Source organism: Semicossyphus pulcher, unplaced genomic scaffold, assembly GCF_022749685.1.
Source record: "Semicossyphus pulcher isolate SPU_LCO1_2020_fin unplaced genomic scaffold, fSemPul1.0.p SCAF_13, whole genome shotgun sequence".
Lineage (NCBI taxonomy): Eukaryota > Metazoa > Chordata > Actinopteri > Labriformes > Labridae > Semicossyphus > Semicossyphus pulcher.
Window position 1 is genome coordinate 9573564 of NW_027211637.1, and position 23248 is coordinate 9596811.

Genomic DNA, 23248 nt, shown 5'->3' on the forward strand with positions numbered 1-23248 from the left:
ATAATATCGTTTGGTCAAACAAACGGAACCTTTAACCAGGAGACTAAAGTTCCAGTTTCGATGGTTAACTATTGACTTATTTACGTTATGTAACATCACCTCACTTGCCTCACGTACGTAAGGAATGTTTGTACGAAACTTTATTGACTTCTAGACGTATTTTAACCCAAACATCTTTTTTGTAAACCTAACCAAGGAGTTTGGAGGCTAAACGTAACCAAGACGTTTGGGTGCCTAAATAAACTAAGACTATGGTTTGGGGAATCATATATTTTCCATCAGTTGGCCAACTAGCTGTAAATGTAGCAGGCCATCACAAACGTACAGCCAACAGAAAAGAATATTGAAAGTTTCTGGAAAAACCTGCTGTTAAAGTTTACCTACATTAAATGTAAAGATTTATTTATTTGGTTTAGGGTTAAGAAGAGATGCAAGCTCGGGCTTTCTGCTACACACTTTTGTTTTTGGGCTTCACTTTGATCCCAGGCAGTCGAGTCTAAAATAATGGTCTGTAACACTAGTGTTTGCTTCAATTTGACAATATATTGAATGCTACAGTTTATACTTAAAAAGGTGCAAAAATGTCACCTGCAGCTTAGAGCACATAAAACAATTAATTCGCTGTGCTGTAAGTCTCAAGTCTCTTTCATTAAATAAGAAATCCATATGTGTGGAACATTAAACCGGTCTATGTGCCCTTGAATGAGGCATCAATCATCCAGTCGAGCCGCTAGCAGTCTGGCTTCCAGTATATGTATGACGGCATGGTGAAGGAACACTGCATACATTTTCCCTTATGCAACTTCCTGGAAATGAGGCATTTTCAAAATAAGATGTTTAATAGATTGTTATTGGCATGTCATTGGAAGATGTTATTATTGTGTTCAGGAAAGTGCAGAGGTGAAACGTCTGCCGATGCTGCTGCAGATAATGTTGTGATTCACACCTCCAGCTCCTACATGAACAGGGTTAACACTTGTTCAGTTCTCGTAGCGTTTGGAGATCTGGGATGTGAATATTTTATGTTGACAGCTGGTCGTCGAGTACGTGTGTGCTCTGTGTGTGCTCCGTGTGTGCTCTGTGTGTATTTTTGAGAGCGACTAGGTTTGTATCCATGTCACACTTTGCATGCGACAGAAACAGGAAATAGCTCATCCTGTCATCGAGGCCTGAAGTGTCAAACTGTTTATTTCTCGCTTCTGATGACAGAACGGTGGCTTCTTTTCAAAGGTTAGTGTCTGTGTGCATATTTCTGTGTTTGTGTGTGTGTGTGTGTGTGTGTGTGTGTGTGTGTGTGTGTTTGTGTAGGGCTTACAGGGAGACAGTGAGTGTGTGTAAGTGAGATAAAGAGAAAGTGTGCATACTGTTTGTCAGGTATTATCCACCTGCACAACAATAATGGAGCACAACAGAGGATGACTTGCATATTTTTGCTCACAGACTTTCTCACTTTCTCATTTACTTTATCTTAATTTTTTTTATTTAGTTGGTTAGGCTGCACTGTGGTGCAGCAGTTAGTGCTGCCGCCTCACAGCTAGGAGGTTCCTGTTTCAAAGCCCAGTTCGGACATAGGGGGCCTCTCTATGTGGAGTTTGCATGCGTGGGTTCCCTGCGGATATTTCAGCTTCTGCTCACGGTTCGTTAGGTTAATTGGTGACTCTAAAGTTGCACGTAGGTGTGCAAGCGTGAAAGGTTGTGTCAGACCTGTGACTGACTGGTGACCTGTCCAGGGTGTACCCCACCTCTCACCCAATGACAGCTGGGATAGGTTCCAGCCGCCCCGCAACCCTGAACAGGAGAAGTGATATAGATAATGGATTGGATGGATGGATGGATGGATTAGTATTGCCTGGTTCTCTAGTGTATCCTGTGTTATTTACAAGGATAACACACAGGATAACACCAGATCGTAATTCTTTTGATTGGATCTTGTATTCATCCCACTTTCCCTCCGTTCCTCTCTTTGTGTCTTCAGGCTAATTAATGACAAATTAGATTAGAGTCGCAGTGAACTCTGCTCGCTGCAACTTTCACCTGTCTTTTGTACTCAAAAGTGGCTCTTTATGATACAGACAAGGTTTCATATTTAAGCTATTTTGACAGAAATTGCACTTTGATTCAAATGTTACACTCTCCACTCTGCTAATCTGTCAAAGCCAGTTGGTATAACACTGCTTAGATTCAACAAATAGGCTGCTCCTGAAATGTTTTGCTAATATTGGGTTGCTTCTCTTTCACTGTTCTGTTAGCATGGTCACCAAGATGCTCCAACAAAAACTCAACACGATAAAAGATAGATTAAAGGGTTTTTTTAAACGGCCCATCTTAAAATCCACAAGCTTGGCAACTCAAACAGCTGTGCACACATATTATTTTTGCAAGAGCTAAACTCTGCACAGAATATCTCTGCTTTTGAAAGCAAATTCTAGATTTGTGCCTTGATAGAAAGACAATGGCCAAACATAAAAGATGAGGACTACCAAATAGACTTTTTTGTTTCAAGCAGGAGAGCAATGACAATAGTTGTGGGCCCATTGTTTGCAAAATCATCTGCGCGAGATACTGGTTGAGTTGCCTCGTGAGTACTTTTTGCATTATAGCGGCTCAGAGGTTAGCAATGTCTCGTCACAGCAAGATTACCTGGGTTAGAATCATGGCTGTGGAGTTTACATGTTCTCCCTGTATTGGCTGTGTGTTTGTGTGTGCTGCACACTTCAAACTTCATTTCCCCTCCAATGAAAAGCATGCCAATCTCTAGTCAAGACCTTTGACCTTGGCCGGAGCTCTTAGCGCTTAGAACTGGTGCCGCTTAGAACATCCCGACACTTTGGATGGGTTAAAGGCAGAGATCAACAAAGGATAACTTTATTGCACAAAGGATTACAACACTTGCTACTTGACGTATGAAATGTAGTTGTACAGTGTTTAGCAAATAACTGACTCCTCGGGTGGTTATGGAGTGGTATTTGGTGGTTTTACAGTGTAATGTCATGCCGTTTCTTTTTTAACCATATGCTTATCATCCAATGCATTTCTGCGTACGTGTTTCAACATCAGTTCAGCCTTTTAACATTTGACATGATTAAATAAATCCAATTGAAGGCTCTTCATACTGTGCGTGTGTTTGTGTCTAATAGAGACAACAGTGGCAGAGTTCAGCCTCTTGAATAGATAGACTCGACCTCCAAGTTAATGATTACGACAGAGCTCAGACCTGTGTGTGTGCGTGTGTATGTGTGTTACATTGGGTGTGCTCGTGTGTTGAGGGCTGAATGTGTGAAAGAAAAACAGACATGTGAGGAAACCAGAGTTCTGCAGGTTTGAGGAGAACTGAGCTACTTAGGATTAGCTGGAGATGAGAGGCTGCAGACTGCACTGCGTGTGTGTGCGTGTTTGTGCGTGAGAGCACGAGTGTACATCTAGTTTTGGGTATGAGTATGTCTCAGCATGTGTGATTGCATTTTATGTTTGCATTCTAAGTAACATTAAGAAGCTGAATCTTTAATCACACAGTATTCAGTTTCTGGCTCGGATGATTGATTCAAGTCATTTGCACTTTGCTTCATTTACTCTATTGTAAGAGCCTTTGCTTGGGGATGCTGGGATCTGTAATTTCTTTGCATGTCGAGTATAACTCATTCAATAAAAACTTCTCATCACTCACATCAATCATTTCATTTTTTTAATCACAACATCAGAGGAATAGAGAAGTAAACTCGTTGAAATATCAGAAATGCTCCCTTTTTCTAGAGGGGCGTGTCAGTGTTTGATTGACAGCACATGGCAGGCTGAGCTGCATCATGGAACGGGAGACAAAACAAACAAACTTGCACTGTAGACTAACACGTCAGACATGATGTAGACTGTGTTTTTAGCAGTGATATGGGAAAAAATAAACCCATTATCCTGAGGAATACGCTGTTCATTTATCTGAATTAATCTCAGGAAAACATTTTATTCGTTAGATCACAGGAAGTGATGGAAAATCAAAAATGAGATTTCTGCCTTCAACAGTGTCATGCTTGTTGTAGGGGATTCATAACTGAACAGTGACAGAGGTAGCATACAATCTGATGCGTTGATCAATAATGGGAACTCTTTGATCTGAAATTTTCAGTTTGAATCTGTTAGCTACAGTCGTCATGCCGACATTTATGCACACCAGCATGACACTTGTGATCTCCGATAAACATTAGCTCGCTTTCTCGAGATAACAAATAATTAACTCGTGTGTAGAGATAACGGCACGGCTCTCTGCTTCTGTAGTTTGACACATGCAGATTAGGATTAAATTTGAACATCACCAAGTTTCTGCTGTTCTGAAATGAAAATGAAAAGATAAACCCTGATGTACAAGTGATGATCGAGAATGTAAATATGGTAAGAGTTTATGAAGCGACAAAAATCAGCTAGAAGACCTGATCTCTGCGAGCAAAGCTGGTGTTGCAGTTTGGGAAAAATAAGTCATATTATGAGTCTCACCCTCTGTTCACTTGCATTACCGAATCTGTAACATTGTAGAGAGGTGTGGGGTAGCAGGTACAATACTACCACACACACATTATGCAAACAGCAAAAAAGCCATGAGGATAGTAAACAATATAGGATTTTACAAACACAAGGTTGTTCCTAAAGACTTCCACTTCAAGCTGATCTATGACTGATCCAAGTCATGAAACATGATAATTTGGTCTTACTTTTACTCAGTTAATTGGCTAGTCTTGTTTTGGTTGAGAATATCTAATATGATTAAAAAACAAATGTTATTAAATTGATCCACTCTAGGGCTGCATGGTGGTGCAGTTGTTAGTGCTGCTGCCTTACAGCTAGAAAGTTCCTAATTCGAATCCTGGTTTGGACAAAGTGGGCCCTTCTGTGTGGAGTTTGCATGTTCTGTTGCATGTACAGTCCAAAGACATGCTTGTTAGGTTCATTGGTGACTCTAAATTTTCCCGTAGGTGTGGGTGTGAGCATGAAAGATTGTCTGTCTCTATGTGTCAGCCCTGTGATTGACTGACAATCAGTCCAGGGTGTACGCTGCCTCTCGCCCAGTGACAGCTGTGATAGGCTCCAGCCCCCTCGGATCCTTAAAAAGGATAAGTGGTATAGATAATGGATGGATGGATGATGAACTCTAGTTGTGGTGTGTTAATAAGAGTTTCTTCTTTAAGTTAAGCAATTAAAATTTTTTGTTATGTGGGTTTGTGGGTGTGAAACAGTTTGTAGGCTTAAATGAAGTCATATAAAAGATGGTTAGAAATAGTCTCTAATTAGATTCTGCAGAAAGGAGTTTGAAGTTTTTAAAAATAGGGCACTGCTTCCCCTCTCCTTTACTCGTCTTCCTGCTGGAGAGTGCAGAGTCAGCATCATTGGAGATTGTCAGGGCTCATTTTCCTCCTTTCAGAAAATACATTTGCAACCGTTTATTCTTGTAATAACTTCTACAGGCTGGAAAATTGCCTGAGCTTCCTGACACAAAATATGCACATTGACTTTTGAGGCATGCACATAAATAGGCTTTAACTTGACGTGACACTTGTGCTGTAATGCTTTCAGGTGCATAAGACACCTGTCAAAGCTGCCCTGTAAGCGGTTAGACGTTGTCTGTAGGTGTTTCTGTCAGTCTGTAGGTGAGTGTATTATTATGGGATCTTTTTTGATCTCCATCTGCACAGAAATAATGTTTCCTGAATGTAGACTTCAGAATGACTGATTTAGCAGTCAATTTTAAATAGATAAACTTAGGATACAACCATGACAGGAGAAATAAAATATCAAATTCTAAAAGTGTATTTACTTTAGTATGTTTGAAAATGCATCTTGCACCTTTAAGAGAGCGTCCTGTATTCATTTGAATCGCTCCCATCTTTTCTGTGTGCTTTGCTTTGTGGGACAAACGTTTCAGTCAGAAACTACGTAAAGAAATCAAGCTCATTCTGTCTCCGACGTTGTCGATTAAATCTTTTCTTACCATGTGAAAGTGAAAATGCCACAAACGGTTTGAGGCATTTTTTATGTTAGGATGTGTGAGCTAGCCAATGATAGCAAAGACTTGACACTTGTAACATTCCTCCCCGGAGTGAAATATTGATTGCTTTGCATTTTGGGCTTTACAGCAACATTTCTTGGCCTTTGCAGTACAGACGTCTTTCATCCCCACCCACTCACTTGTAGCCCTCTCCTCCTGGGTTAGTTGTTGCATTAACTTGCGGTTGTAACATTTTCAGTTGCTACATGCTGCTTCGTGGCCAGCTTCCTCTTGAAAAGGGCATTTTTCATCTCAGTGTGTCCTCCTCAGTTAAAGGTTAAGTGAGAAATAACTGAATAAAAACTTGCCATCTTAGTTTGGCTTTGTGCTGTAGCTGTGTAACTGTGAGTGTACAGATTATACCACCTGATTGTATTATATCATCGTTTCCTGGATATAAATCTACAGTTACATATGATGCATGTTAAGCAATATGTGCTGTGCACACTAAAGTGACCGTGTTAATAACTAGCAAACTGTCAGAGTGCTGTATAAATACATAATGTAAGGCATAATGAGCTACTGCATAAATATGTGTAATATAGTTGTTATGCCATTACAATGAGTTACAGGTAAAAAAAAGCAAAAAAACCAAAAAGCCTAACCTTAAATTAGAATAAATGTAAAATGTTTATACAGTTCACAGCAGAGTGTACCAATGAATGCTGCAAGTTGTATGTAGATAATAAAGGGTATGATGTAAATTGGACATCCGGTACAGTATTACAGACCAGAGATGTGGACTTGAGACTTGGTGACATGGACTCGAGTCAACTCGAGTCACTGTTCTGATGACTTGCGACTTGACAAAAAATAAATGACTTGAGACTCTAATTGGACTTGCAAGTTAATGACTTGAGACTTGAGGCATGATGACTCGGATGACTTGATTGTGTCCATAAGATTGAATGTTACCTGTTAAATATAAAATGATAAAATTCAATGTTGTGAAGTTTCTGTCTACCTATCAAGTATGCAGCGCAAACTGGGAATCATGAGTGGATAACTCAAAGAGACTGTCTGTCAGTCAAACTCACATCAAAGCCCCTGCAACCTGATGTTTGTTCCCCAAAGAGAAGCCTCATCAATCGTACTCATTACTACTCAATACGTTCTCAGACCAGACCTACATCATTCGTCTGTGCCAAGATAATACAGATACAATTCATTGTCATACTCTTTGAACAGGTTATATAAATTGGCCAATAATATCATTACTAGACGAGCTATTAATACCTTCTCTTTCCTCTTTATAAAGACCGGATACTACAGGTAAGAGTGCTGGATGTTGGGTTGAAAAAAAGTGACTTGACTCGGGACTTGACTTGGCTTAACTAAGGACTAGACTTGACGTGACATGACATAACCTGTGACTTGATTTGACTTGACTTGCCTAAGAAAAAAATAACTCGAGACTTGCTTGAGACTTGGACCAAATGACTTGAGACTTAGTTGGGACTTGAGCAAAGATGACTTGGTAAAAACAATGTTATAGACACATGCATATAGAAATAGGGCTGCACTAATGGTAAAAGGTAAATGGAGTGCACTTATATAGCTCTTTCCTAGTCTTCCGACCACTCAAAGCTGCTTTTATACTACATGCCACATGTTTGCACTACATGTCACTGATGGCAAAGGCCTATTTGCCAATCTCCAATCAGATCTATGCCTATTCATACCTGATGGCTATGCCTTCGGGAGCAAGTTTAGTGTCTTACGCAAGGACACTACAACATGTGATTGTAGCAGTCAGGGATTAAACCACAAACCTTCCGATTGAGAGATGGTCGACTGAGCCACATGGTTTCTATAACCATGCAGATAGTTCTGGTATAATTTTTTTGAGACAAGAAGATAAGCATATCTGTCTGCTGCTAACATGAATTTGAACACTTCTCATTAGATATACTTTATACCAAATAACAATAATTAAATAATTATCATATTGTTATTAAATGTTGAATACTGTAATGTAGTATTTCAGTGGTGTGAATAACACAAACAACCTTTGCAACAAACCCCCAGCAACTCGTGCCTGTATGCAACAGGACCCAGGTGTGTAAAGGATTCACTGGTTTTAACCACAGAGAAGCAGAAGTGGATATTTTGCTGCTGTGCTGTGATTAAGCTTGACATGATGAGAGCTGAAGAGCTGCCTGGATTAAAAAACTGCTGACTCCTCTCCCTCCATCGTTCGCTCCCTCTCCTCCCTGCTTTTTCCCATCCCTCCATCCCTCGCTCTACCCTTCATTCCTTCAAGTGTTTCTTGTGATGTTGCTTATAAAGCAAAGGGATGGACAGGGACTCATTAAAATTAGCTCCCCGTTTCTCTCTCTCCCTATCTACCTCTCTTCATCTCCCTCTTGCCATCTTCATCAGATGTAATTATGGCAGCACAATGTAGGAGGAGCCTGCACAGCAAAATTATACTTTCAAATCTCCTTCCGCCACAGCTACGAACGAGACCTACATTTTCATGCTGATCAGAGAGAGAATCGGGAAATGGGGGTGAAGACAGAAAAAGCTGAACAGTGTAAGGGAAAAAGAGAGGATTGAAGAGAAAGAAAAAAAAAAAGGAAGAAGAGAAGCAGAGAGGGGAGGAAAGACAGCTACAAAGGAGGAAAGGAGGATGTCAGGCTGTAGCCATGGCTGTAGCCGCTGAGTTAACAGAACATGGGATCAGTGATGCTGTCAAGCTAGAAAATGCCAGACAGCAAAGCAGGCTGGGAAAGCAAAGTGGGAGGAACTGCTTAGTTAGCGTACGTAACGGATGCTGGCATTTTCCCCCCTCTCCTTGTGCTTGGCAAATCTTCCTCTTAAATTCAATGAGCCACCTTGTCCTGAGCACCTCGCAAAAAATCAGAGGGGGGGTTAGCGGATAGCGAGTGAGGTGATACAGTACATTTTTTCGCATTGCATTGTGGGAAGAAAAGGGGATGGGAGAAACGGTTGGAACGTGCAGAGATTTACTAGCTTTTCCCTGGTTGCAGAGGAGCTAAATAGCACTATTTATGGCAGCTGGGTTGCTGTGGTAGATTCAAAGCTACAGTAGGACACACAGGATACGAGCAGGTTGACACAGTTCAGAGAGAAGCTGCATGTTTCTTGCAGTCGCAAGACATTAGAGAGCCAAGCAAGGTCCGGACACGAGGGAGTATCAGCTCTCATCTGGAGGAAGAAGAGGAGGAAGGAGGAAGACAGGAGAAGAGGAGGAGGAGGAGGAGGAGGGGTGATGTTTTTTTTATTTTTAGATTCTGACATCTTTCATATTCATTTCATTTGATTGAGTGTGACTATTATGGTCTATCTGTTTGAGTCTTTCTTGTGTCTACACTTGATTTCTATGTGTTTTGCATACCTGTGTGCCCGTGTGGATTCATGTGTGTGTGTGTGAGAGATGTAATGCTTTTTACTTAGTATGCGGTTACAGCTCAGCAATCACTCAGCGCCGCAGTCAATTTGTGGTTGATTTACCTCTCTTTCCCTCTATTTCTGGCTGATTACAACTATTCTCTCTGCACTTCTGTTTTCCACGGGTAGCAACATTGACAATATTCTATGTGTAGCCATCCAAATGCTCTGTATTATCTGCAGCTTTGAAGTTGGTTGAATGAATATGTTGACCATGTGGTTAGAATGAACAGAGACACTGATTCTGTATGAGTGAGCAATGATATTTAAAGAACATTTTGACATCTGATTTGACAGGGAAACTAATGATTCATAGTGTTTTATATTTATACAGTCCCTTTGGAAGTGTATTTCTCCTCTGTCTTTTCACTTGATTTCTTGTACTGGTTATCAGTGCTAAATCTCTACTTACATCATAAAACAAACTCAAAATATTCACAACCATTTCAACCTCTCTGACCCAGTCCGTGCAAACACATATTGTGTTGCCAATCATTGTTAAAACCACCAGCAGTACAAATCTTCAAATTTAAGATACTAGAGTAAATAAGGCTTTCATTTGAGGAATTGCCACAGTCAAAAACAGATCTAGTTTTGAATATATCAATCAGCACAATCATGCAGCTTCAATAAAGAGTCAGAACAAGCTGATACAGAGATTATGGTTGCTGATGGCAAAAATCACACAGAAAAGGTTTTTCAAGGAGAAAACTTTACTGGAAGGTTAAATAACATCCAACCTGTCTGTTCTCTGTCTGCAGGTCCAGGAGTGGCTGTGTCTGAATTGTCAGATGCAGAGAGCTCTTGGCATTGATATGACCACGCCTCGCTCTAAGAGCCAACAGCAGATTCACTCTCCGTCCCACCAAGCCAAACCCATTGTCCAGCCTCAGCAGCCGACGCCTCAGCCAACACAGCCGGCAGCAGCAGCACAGCCAAAACCTTTGGCGCAGAGTCAGCCCGCCCAGCGGCAGCAGCAGCCACAGCAGCAGCCGCAGCATCACCAACAACAGCCTCAGCCTCAGTCTCAGCCATATGGTCAGACACAACCTTACTCCCAGTCTCAGCCATACTCCCAGTCTCAGCAGTATCCTCAGTCTCAGCCCCAGTTGTACCCTGCGTCCCAACAGGTGCCCCAGACTCAGCCTCATACCTCCCCAGGCTTGCAGAGACACCAAGGCCCTGGAGGCCCCCAGACTCAGACAGGGCCCTTTCAGCAGGGCATGAGGTCTGACCCTTATTCCCAGAGAGGCCCTGGGGCCCAAGGAGCTGTTACAGGCACTGCAGGAGGCGCCAACATGCCTGGAGGTCCAAGGATTCCCCACCCTGGCGCTGTGCCCCTTCCCGGCTTGACCAAAGCCCCCTCCCAGCCTGATTTGGGTCGGGGTTCTCCAATGCACCAGTCTATGGCGCGGCATCATGACCAGACCAGAAGTGCCGGTTCTTCTCCAGCTCACAGACCTCAGAGTCAGGCCCCACCTCCTGCCCAGGATGGGCTGACCAAACTGTTTGGCTTTGGAGCATCCCTGCTCAATCAGGCTAGTACCCTAATCAATGTTGACCCTCTACCTACTGCATCCACCCAGCCAAGCCCTGCACGAGGCAAGGTGGTGTTCAGTAATGCAACTCCTGACAGCAAGCAGCAACAACAAGGGGCCCCAGGCGCTAAACCATTTGGTATGGGGGGCCCTCATGCTCCAAGTCAAATGAGTGGCCCTCATGCACCAGGCCAAATGGGAGGTCCTCATGCGCAGGGCCAAATGGGAGGTCCTCATGCGGCAGGTCAAATGGGAGGTCCTCATGCGGCAGGTCAAATGGGAGGTCCTCATGTGCCAGGTCAAATGGGAGGTCCTCATGTACAGAGCCAAATGGGAGGTCCTCATGCACCTGGTCAAATGGGAGGTCCTCAAGTGATGAGCCAAATGGGAGGCCCTCACGTGCCGGGTCAAATGGGTGGCCCTTATCCATCGAGCCAAATGGGGGGTCCTCAAACAATGGGCCAAATGGGAGGTCCCCAAATGGGTGGACCGCATGCTTCAGCCCAGAAGCAAACAATGCCCCATCAACAAGGAATGCCCCAACAGCAGTCGCCCGTGCATCATCAAAAAGGGGTACATGGACAACAACCGCAACCACAAGGACAACAACATCAGCAGTCCCCTGCTCATCTGCAGAAAGCCCAGCAAAAGCAGGAACCTGCCGCAGCTCCTGTGCCTGCTCCAGAGCCTGTGAAGCCTAAAGTGAACTGTCCTCTTTGTAAAACGGAGCTGAACATCAATAGTTCCGACCCGCCGAACTACAATACCTGTACACAGTGTCACAGCCAAGTTTGTAACCTATGTGGCTTCAACCCAACACCACATCTGGTGGAGGTAAGAATACTTTTAACACACATATGCACTACATTGCACACACAAAGTCGCCCGCACACAGATATATGCACATGTTTGATTCAGGGAAACGTGTTACCATCAGTATTTAAGAATAAGTACTGTACTTGTACAGACACACATACATTGAAAAGCACTCCCTCTGAGACAATCAATACCATTCAGCACAAATACAAAATGTTATTCATTCCACTATTGAACTCCTCACTGTATGGATTCAGTTAGACCTGAATCTCTCATATTTCTCTTTACCCTGAGGAATTCACTCATCTTTTCTCCAGTTTAAACCCTTTTCATCGTTAGTGTTGCCGTTAGTTCATTTATTAAGTTTTCTCTTAGCTGTAAGTTGTCTGTTTTTATTTATTTATTTATTTTTCAATGTGCATATCTGTATATTAAACTCATGTACTGCAGTAGGTCATTTATTTATACTGTATATTATCACATTTTCTCTATGTGACTAGAAATACACTTAAGACTGTAACACCATTGAGCTACGGTGACTTTTTTAACACAGTTACACATAGTAAAAAAGCACCAGAGAGAGAGAGAGAGAGAGAGAGAGAGTGCAAGGTTGAAAAAGGAAACACAAAGAAGGAAGGGAAATAGTTATGTCAAGATAAAGAATGTACACCAAGCAAGGGCAAAAATACACAGAACGAGAGCAAGTGAAGGTTTCAGAAAAAAATCTGACTCACAAAACACAGACATCCTTCTCAGTTATGCTTTATGTCTGTCTTTCTGCTCATGCCACAGTGAAGTCAGAGCTGAATGCTCTGTCTTTTTTAATACAGATCCAGTCTTACATGCGAAAATTAATAACAGAAATCAAATAAGTAGAGAAGTAAGGAAGATGGAAAACAAAGAAGGACGTAAAATCAATGCAAACTTATATCCTTATAGGGCTAATTCATTGCATTTGAATTCAGTAATCCAATTCTAGGAAAAGTCACATGCCAGCTATTTGGTTGTTAGCGTTTTCCTTTGCCAAGTATTGATATGGCCGCAGGTGTTGAGTGTCAAAACACTTGTCTATTTAGTCCTGTGGACATTTCGTGCTGGCCATTGATGATCTACTCTCGCCTGTGGGTGTAAAGTGTCCAAACAGAGCAAACAGAGCAGAGCTAGAAGCAGCTCAGCTAACGTTGCACGTGTATGCTAATGAATAAATATGAATGTATGGATGCAAAGCAATTTATAACTCACTGCTCGGTGACTAATGGAAATTAATGTTTCAGATGGCAAGGCTTCTGCTTACTTCCCTGATTCTGACGAATACGACTCAGACATAGTACTTTGTATAGGGCTGTTTGTCATATGTGCCATGGAGCCAGAAAGATGTCAGTCAAACTGGAATCTACTGCACCCACACAGCTTTTGTGAAAGTTTAATGGGTACTCTCAACTTTGATGACTTATATTAATTTTTAGTATTCAAGCATAAATTCTAGAGGCTTTCAGTTGAGGAATCATACAAGAAATGGAGCAGAAAGGAGGGAAATATGGAGGAGAGATGACGTTTTACTCAGAGAACACTAAAGAAAATAGATTTATAAGGAAACAGGGAAGGAAGGACCTAAAATGGGAAACAGGGCCGTCATAAAGGTATACAAAGAAAGAATGGTGTAAAGAAGGAAAGAAGTGCAAAAGAAAGAGAGATTGTGGGGAGAAACAGATGAAAGAAGAGCGAGAGAAGCAAGGATGCGTATAAGTCAGTCAGTCAGGCAGATTGAAAATGACTCGCGCTGTATTTACTTTGAGGCAGTGTGACGCCTTCAGGGCCTTTGGGGAGTACGGTTTGTTCATAGTACTGTACTGTAACGTAATAGAGCATTAAGATAGACCTAGAGATAATGAACAGGGTTATTTATAAGCACTACTACTGTGTACAGGACTATGATGTACATACACACAGAAAGCCAAGAGATAGATCGGGTCAAAGTGTTATTTAGACCGTGAGAAATCAGCGCCATTAAAACTGTCACACTGTCACAGATCACAAAAGAAGTGAAGAGAGTGCATGTGTGTGAATGCAATGTGGGTTACGACCCGCGGCTCTTCAGAAGAAGTGAATGAAACTGTTAGAGAAAACAGAATGAAAAAAGGAGGGAGAGAATATAACCACCACCATACACATTTTTTTATGTCAATAAATAAGAGAACAGACTATGATGGCACAGTGTATTTGTTAACTACATACTTTGGAGTTTTAATCTCTAATTCGCCACGAAAAAAAGAATGATTAGGACTGGAAAAGGTGGGGACACAGAGAGAAGGAGTGGACAGAGATGCAAGGAGAGGTGGGGAAAAGGAATGGTAGATAATTAAGAGAGAAAAACTCTCAGAAAGTTAAAAAGAGGAACGCACAAAGAAATTAGTTGAACACCATTGAATAAAAAAAAAACTTTTTGATTGAGACGAACAGTAAATGAGCAGTGGACACAGATGGAGAGAGAACACTTAAGAGAGGCTGAAGGGAAAGCAGACATGTACAGCTGAATCACGGTCCAGAGGGAACAGAGGCACTAACACACACACAAGACAGAAAGTAGGACTGTTGGGGAAGAAAAAAATCAAGTGAGTGAAGTAAGGGAGGATGGATGACGACAAAGGAACAATCAGATCACAGGTTTTTTTTGAGGATGCTTGACTGATGGAGGGCAGCTCAGCGAAATTTGTTCACCTGACTTCTAAAATATATAACTTTGTTTCAGGCTGAAATATCCCAGCAACCATTGAGTAAAGTGTATTTCATCCAGACATTAATGTTTGCAACATAAAGAATTCTACTGGGGTCATTGTGAAGTTGATGTTTTTGTTTGTTCTAGAACTAGCACACCATCTATTGGATTAGATTCCTGAAAAGTTTGGTAAAAATATCCCATAAGTTCCCATAAGAGATACTGTTTCTGTTCATCTACTGTCTTTATGGGTAGAGGACATTTTAATGTTGTATCCATACTTAATCGTACAGTGAAGAGTTATGAAACGGGTTATGAAACAGACTGAAATGAATTCTGGTGCTTTTAAACGAGACCGTCAGGAAGAAGATTGACTATTTCTGTAAAGTTGTAGAGTTGTCACAGTCACAATGTCTAACAGCACTTTACAGCACACTGCCAAAACAGCCTTTGATTTAAGGTTGATGTTTTCCATTGTAGTGTTTTACTGTGAAAAGTGTGTTAGTCAGTTAAGGTAGTATGACAGTTTTCTTTAGACAATACTACACATGCAGGTAAAGGTCTGGATCAGCAAGAGATAAGCCATGGACGTCACTTAGTAGTAGTGTTGTGACGAATCGTGACGATTCTTTTGAACGTCTCTTTGGTGCAAACAATGGGAACGACTCATAGGTGAGAGCTGAGCGTCATTCTTTTTTTTAAGTCATGCCCAAATTTCGCTGCCTGCCCTAGATCCACTCACCTTTATGCCGAATTACCTCAGGCAGCTTTTTTCAATTGCATCTGCTATATTGGGTCACAGTGCAGCGGAATCATGTCACCACAACATAGTACTTAGCTTCGTGTGTGTCTAAAGTAGACATTCAAAAATACTTAAATGACTGTAGTGATTGTTTTAGTTTTTCATGTCTCGCTGTTACTCCTCTGCTAATCCAGAACAGATCGGCTGCAGGAGCCTTATTTGACAACAGAGCTGTCAATCATGGTGTTAGAGCCTTCTTACTGCATCAAATAGCTCATTAAAACTTAACTTGTCAGAAAAATGAACAATTGGACATAAATCAGCGTGATAAGAACTAACTATAATGACAGAAACCATGTTTGAGAAAAATTATTTGATGTGTATTTTGCTTTTATAATTTGACCAATGTCCCATCTGTTAACATGGAGGAGGCGAGCTTTATGACCTATACTGCAGCCAGTCAGCAGGGGCCGATAGAGAAGTTTTGGCTTCACTTCTGGGGAGCTTTCATGCCATCCATCTTTTTATACAGACCATGGCTAAGATGTACTGTTTCTTTGTTTTTTTCCCAGTGAAAGAAATATAAGGCAGTTTGCTGGTCCTGTGGTGAGAGGGTAGAGTTGACAACTAACAATATCTTTTTTGGGAAGACTCCTCTCTTTACAATACATTACAATATACTATATAGTGACTGAATAACCTTGTGTGTTAACTGAAAAGCAAATGTGTCTGTCAAGGCGGTGCAGATTAGAGTTAGTGTTTGAGAAAGACAGGAACTCTGTTTGATAGAGAAGCATGGAGGTTAGCGCTTGTTTGATTTATCAATAATTCAGAGAAGGTTTTTTTATATAACGAGAAAGATTAAATATGTAAGGGGAAGGCAGTGTCTGCTGGAACAGAAAAGTATGAAGTCACTAGGTTTATCCTGCCCCTCCTGTCCTCTGAGTGTCTCTTCTTAATTCCTGCCTCACATAGTCGTCATCCTCATCCCCTCCTTCCTTTCCCTCTCCCTCGCAACTTTTTTTTTTTCTCCTTTGGTGTGCTCATTCTTCCATTTATCAAATCTGTCCTACTTTCCCTCTGCCTTCCTCTATGTGAGCTGTGTTTGCATCTTAACACAGAGAGAAAATGAGGCAATGATATTTTTTACATAAATCAAATGGAGCCTGAAAGGGACGGGACTGTTTGAGAGACGGTGGTGTTTGTTGTGTGTATTTTCATGTGTATTTTATGCGACAGTTCAGATTTTAACATGAAAACATATTAAACGGAATATTTAAGCTTTTGGGGATGTGCGCAACCTTCGCATGAAGCCCTGAATGATGACACACCATGACACACACGCACACATACTACGCTCACACTGTAAAAGAAGGTGTATGTGAATGAGTGAATGAGGCCATTTCTCTGTTCAGTCAGTCTTTCAGGCTGTCATAATGATTATTAGAATTTCTGCACACAGTCCACCTGGATGTGTGTGTGTGAGTTTGTGTTTGCGTTTGTGTGTCTGCACATCTGAAGGACACTGATTCAGGATTGCAACATTTAATCTGCACTGGTGTGTGTGTGTTTGTGTGTGTGTGAACATTTTAAGACTCAATTTGTGTTCTAGTAGAGTGGCTGTGTGTACATAGTGCTTGGTCATTATAAAGGTTGCTGTGAGCACTATGAGGGTCATTAGAGCTAATGGACTGGAGTCAGTTTTTGATTATATTGTGAAACACGTTTCATTATTCCAATCCTCTCATGTCATGTTCCCTTTTTCCTTTATCTACCTGCATTCTGTTCTGTTCTGTTTGCTTATCGTTTCCCTGCTTTTTTATTTCACTGGGCAAAAAATAGAAAAGTAAATAAAAAAACAATCAGATGAACAAAGGGCAGAACACCTAGAAAGGCACAAAGTAATGGTGCAAGAAAACAGCGAGAGGGACATTTTGATAACAGGAGGTGCATAATGTTCTATAAACTGCGTGACATTTAGCCGAAACCAAACAAACAAAACATCTGCGGATGAAAGATGATAACCAAGTCTAATGCAGATTTACACGGTCCGATTACAAAACCTTCTCACACACGCACACACTCTCTCACATAAACACACTGTGTAACTAAATTGATTCCAGGCATCCTCATCTTCAGCTTGTAATGTCAAAGTAACAACAGCCCTCTTCATTGTGGCTCTCCACTGAACTTATAAAATGGTAAATGGTATTTGGATTGTACTATAGCACTTTTCTAGTCTTACAACCACTCAAAGCGCTTTTATACTACATGTCACATTCACTCATTCACACACACATTTACACACAGATGGCAGAGGCTGCTACGTTAAGCGGCCAACTGTCAATCAGTCATCACATTCCTGGCTATGCCACCGGGAGCAATTTGGGGTTCAGTGTGCCCAAGGACACTTCGACATGTAGACTGAGGGAGCTGGGGATCGAACCCCCAACCTTCCGATTGAAAGCCAGCCACAGCCGTCCCTCAACTTAACAACCCAGGTGTGGGTATGTGTGTGCTTTCTCATACCCATCCAACAGTGGGCCAAAGCATCTGTTCTTGTAACAATATGGATACCTTTAAGATGCTCTTAAAAAACTTGATCCAAAACATTTTTTATCACAAATCAAGGAATGAAGTTATAAGAAGTCAATACATAATCAGATGTAGTTTGTAGGATAAATATAGTTCTATGTGAAAAACTTAAACCTTCAATTGAAACAGGCCATAACAATGATATACTGTATATGTATTTATTATTAAACTGGCAACATTATTTGCAGAATATTTGTGTCAAGGAGATGTTTGAATGTTAAAAACAGCATCATTTAAAGAAATCAGGAAAGTTTATTACTTATCATGTTCTCTCTGGGTCTGTGTTTAACTGCAGATTACAGTCGTCCTCTCTTTGATAGGTAGACAAAGACGACAAAAATGTAATTAATTGCACTATTCATTACAAAAAAGACCTTATTAAGTAATTTCTATGTCATTTTTTTCTAAATGATTAGAAATAATGGGCAACAGTAGGTAAGTGTAAAATGATGGTCCACTCTTGGTTGGATATGTGTCTGTGTGTGTGTGTGTGTGTGTGTGTGTGTGTGTGTTTGTGAGTAATTCCTACAGTCTGTTTAGCTGCGCTGGTCAGCATCTCAAAATAGTTCAGACAGAAAGAAAGGAGCAGATGTCACATTGTGCAAGACTCCTCTCCACCCCCGCACTCCAATACACATGTACACTTAAACCAAAAAAACCGACACACACAAAACCTCTACACTATACATCTGTCCGTATTTGTGCCTCAGTGTATGTTAGATATAAGATGTTTCCCATATGTTACGACATGTATAGTGGTTTAATGTGTTATATTATGTTAAAAGTCTTTAGAATAGTGCTGTATAAATTCAATGCGTAAGTATTATAATTATAAAAAGTAGTTTCATTATTTTCTTCATCAAATTTTTCTACTTGGCACCTTGTGTGAACTGCTTCTCTAACTGTTGATTGGATGTGTGCTAAACTGGTTTCTAATTTAGTCTTCTCCAAAGATGTGTTGATGAGTGTTACTGCTGAAATCTAAGAGATGTGAAAATGATCAAACCAGCATCCATAAGAAAGTACGACCAGCCTTATAAAACTGTGTGAGTCTCTCAAGGGACAATGAATAACCACCACATGACAGTGCTCCAACAATTTAGAAATACAGGTTACAGTACTGGCTGCACAGTAGTGCAGTGGTTAGCGCTGTCGCCGGCTAGAAGGTTCCTGGCTCAAATCCCGGTTCGGACATAGGGGGCCTTTCTGTGTGGAGTTTGCATTGTCTCGCAGTGCAAGCGTAGGTTCCCTCCGGGTACTCCGGCTTCCTCTCACAGTCCAAAGACATGCTCGTTAGGTTCATTAGTGATTCTAAAATCGCCGGGAAGTGTGAATGGTTATTGCTCTCCATTTGTCAGCACTGTGATTGACAGGTGATTAGTCCAGAGTGCACCCCGCCTCTCGCCCAATGACAGCTGGGATAGGCTCCAGCATAAGCGGCATAGATCATGGTTGGTGGTTTCACTTCTGACTGTGAATTAAAAAGTTATTTGAGATGTCCCAGAAATGAGGAGAGGTACCAAGGAGAGAGGAGTCACAGGTAGGGAATAAGGACAGGAGTGAGAGTGAGTCATGCTTCTCTATTTAGAAAGAAATCAGAACAAAAATAGAGGAGGAGAGCAGCAGCAGGAACAACGAGCCCCTAATGGAGGGATGGTTCGCTCCTGCAATTCAGGACATCTCACTACAATTAATAATACAACGGCTCGCCATCCTCTCCTCTACCTCTTCCTCCTCTCCCAGCCTCCATCCACACGCCTCCTCTCCATCTGTTTCTTTCATCTCTTTTCTCTCTCTCCTTTTTCATCCTCTCTCTCTCCAACCCAGATTTTAACAGGTGGGATTCAAACTGGCAAATTTCTGATCACCGTCCCGCTTTGAGTGTAAAAATAACCCTTCCGCTTCCCACCTCCTTTTCACTTCCTCCTCTCTCTATTATACATCTCCTTTATTTCTATTTTCTGTCTCCTCTCTTTTTCACAAATCATTTTCTTTTGTCCTCTTTTGTTGTCACATTCATTTCAGCCTCACTTCCATGTAAGCTTTTCTTAGTCCCTCCACTGCTCTTTTTCTCTCTCTCTGTCTCTCAGAGCTCCTGACTTATTCAGCAACCCTCCCTCCTCTCACTTTTTTTAGAATTCATACAATATGCATTGAGAAACCTGCGGGACAAGTAACTTTTTCTGCCTGTGTGTTCTTTTTCTCAGCCACTTGTTTATGGAACTAAAACACAGCCAAGAAAAAATCTGTAGTCTAATGTCTTTAAACTGTAAAGTCTCCTTATTGAGGTGGAGGCCCTGAACCTGAAGATGTTAATTTAGTGTAATAATGACTGGAAATCGTGTCTCAATTTACAGGTTATTCTACTAATAAATAGGTTATTCTACCTTCTTAGGTAGTTATTCTACAAATAGGTAGAATTACGTATTTCACAAACAGAGACACGAGTCTCTTTGTTTCGAGAAATATGTTTTTGTAATGTGGTTATAGTTCAGTGATATAATCATCAAGACTTTAACCACTGGCTGCCCTGTCTTTGGAAAATGTCATGGTTAGTTTTTGTTCAAATGTTTTCAACTTTATTTAAAAATTTCAGTGACCGTGTCAAAGGTTGCAAATTTTTAATTTTTACATCAGTGAAGAATACAAAACATGTGGCATTGCATGATACTGTGTAAGAAAATCTAACTCATGATTCATTAAAAGAAAGATTTTTTTTAAACTTATGAATAGGTAAACTTCTGTACTAAAAGTATTCAGCATTTAACTGGGGAGCCAGTTTAGCTCGGCGGTTAAAGTATGCGTCTCATGTATAGAGGCTCAGTCCTCGACGGAGCAGCCCCGGGGTTAACCCTGAACCTCGGCCCCTTGCTGCACGTCATCCCCTCTCTCTTCCCTTGTTTCCGAATCTATTCATGGTCCGACTCAAAAAAGGCAATAGGCAGAAATAATCCATTCATTCTATACCGCTTATCCTGTTCAGGGTTGCAAGGGGGCTAAAGCCTATCTCAGCTGTCGGAGGAAACACCTACGTAGTCACCATTTAACCTAGCAAGCGTGTCTTTAGACTGTGGGAGGAAGCCGGAGTACCGGGGGGGAACCCATTCATGCACGGGGGGAGAACATGCAAACTCCACACTGAAAAGGCCCACTTCATACGGACCGGGATTCGAACCTTCTAGCTGAAAGGGAACAGCACTAACCACTGCACTGGAAAGTTTGCTGCAGTGTGTCTCAAACAAAGTGATCCTGCTCATAGCTCAGACTGTGTGACGCGTTACATTCCTGAAACATTTTTTATGTATGTTTAGTGTGTTTTAAAGCGAAAATAAAGACAACTTTTACTTTTCCATAGCATAAGCATATCTCATGCAAAGTCGTGATTGCTCTGGATTTTTTTCATAGATGAAAGACACATAGGCTTACCATGATTCCTTTCAGGTTAACCTTCAACTTGTCATTCAAACTCATGTTCTTTGAACTGTAAAATATAACCCCAAATACTTCCAACAAGCGTCCTAACTGTCCTTGACATTCAGCCAAAGTACTAGACTCAATGATGGAGAATAAACTGATTTAATGTGACGCTTAAATTAGGAGTACCTTTAATAATTGAATATATAAGTCAAATCTTCTGTCCTGAATCTGTCAAATCCTTTAAATATCTGAAGCCAACTTATGAACCTAAAGTTGACCCACCTCTTTCAAACCATATGTATGCACTATATACACTCCTCGCCAGAGCCTTTTTCCTTTAAGTATGACGTCTTTACCAGCATCGCGTGCTGACTTGACTTTTCACAGTGGCTGCTTTAAATACCAGCAGATGACGTATGCCGATGCGGTGCGCTCGGTTTGTCTCACTTTGCTTCATCAGGCGGGAGGCTGATGGGACTGATGAAGGCCTGTCATGAACTTAAAAATAGTGCTCATTGTTTTTTAATTGTTCCTAAAATCACTTGACCAACTCAAATTTATTCTTCAACCTCCATTGTCACGTCAGTGAAGCCAACCCAGTGGGATGTTGTCACCCTCATAAACTTCTCTTTCTTTAAACACGCACTCCGCTTTTCTTTATTTATGATGCAGTTGTTTTGCGATGTTTTCTGCCTCACCTCACTTTGCTTACCTCCCCTGATCACTCCTCCTCCAATCCTCTATTTCATCCCTCCCTCTCATTTCATACCTCTGCCTCTGTCTGTCCGGTTCAACGTTAGTGCCCTCTTTCTCTCCCACAGGATTATTCTGCCTTTCCCCCTACTCTTCCTCTTCCATATCATCCTCCATCCTCTCCTTCCTCATGTGTCCTTTCTTCTGTCTAACCTTGTTCTTCAAAATGCCTCCACCCCTTAATCTACCTACCCTTCTCTCTTCTCTTCTCCTCCCTCAGCATCTCCAACTTTCCGGTGTTTGCAGCTCTAGGTTTCTAGCTTCATCTCCTCTTTCTTTTTTTAAACATGTGTTCTCTCAAGAGTTGTCTGTCTCTGGTCCTGTTTTCTTTAACTGTTTGTGCGAACTTAAAGGTCCCTCCTCGAAGCATTTCAAACACACAAGGTTTAAACCACAGTTCAGTGATTTTAAAATGATGATTGAATTATACACTGAGATGTCCATACCTCCACAGCTCCACAGGCTTAAGCCCCAGTCATGCCAGCATTTTAAACATCAAAAATTCCACAGCAGAATGAATTCAATGGCCACAATAAGTTGATTCACTCGTGGGGGAATTGAACAGTGAATCTGCAGCGTTTCTTGATCTCGATGAGGTGATATTTGCATATGAATGTAGAATCTGTGGGCAAGGAACAAAACTTTTGGTGTCAGAGGTTTTTTGGTTTGTGTCTGTAGTCCCAGCAGGATTCATCCGTCATGTTTGAGTGGGCTCATGCAGGAGACATAAAATGTGCTAATGGAGTGCAAAAGAGGCAGAAAGCATTGGAGGCCACTCACGATTGCAAACTTTCGTTACTAGTTGGACTGTTGATGATGACCACTGCACAGAAAGTTGATGACCATAACCTGTATCACAGAAGCAGCAAATATTGGCTGTCACTTCCAGCGGACCAATTGTTGTGAGACTATATCCGACGAGTTCTGAGATTGCGCTGTTGACAAATAGCGAGCTGTGTTAACAGTGCTGACCTTTGAGGGAACACAGACGAGAGAGGCAAAATAGAAGAAGATGTCATAGCTTATAAGCTCTTTGTGTGACTTTTTGTTCTCTGTTGGAGTATGTAGTGCTCCACAAAGAAAGAGGATTTGCAATGAGACAGTAGTTAATAGTCAGTTGTACAAACACGTATTTAGGTTAACCTGCAGAGATATCTTGTAAGGGACTGAGACCACCGACTAGTTAACTCAGAGATCTTATCCTTATGTATTTAATAACTCAATTTCAA

The 23248-nt window shown here is 41.3% G+C and overlaps 1 protein-coding gene across 1 annotated transcript in view; it reads left to right on the forward strand.

Moving 5' to 3' along the window:
* bsna (bassoon presynaptic cytomatrix protein a) overlaps nt 1–23248 on the forward strand; it is a 124336-nt gene that overhangs the window by 28504 nt on the left and 72584 nt on the right. Inside the window, exon 2 of the mRNA XM_069660300.1 lies at nt 10204–11814. Within this exon, the coding sequence (XP_069516401.1) occupies nt 10204–11814 (1611 nt within the window). The remainder of the gene's footprint in view (nt 1–10203; nt 11815–23248) is intronic.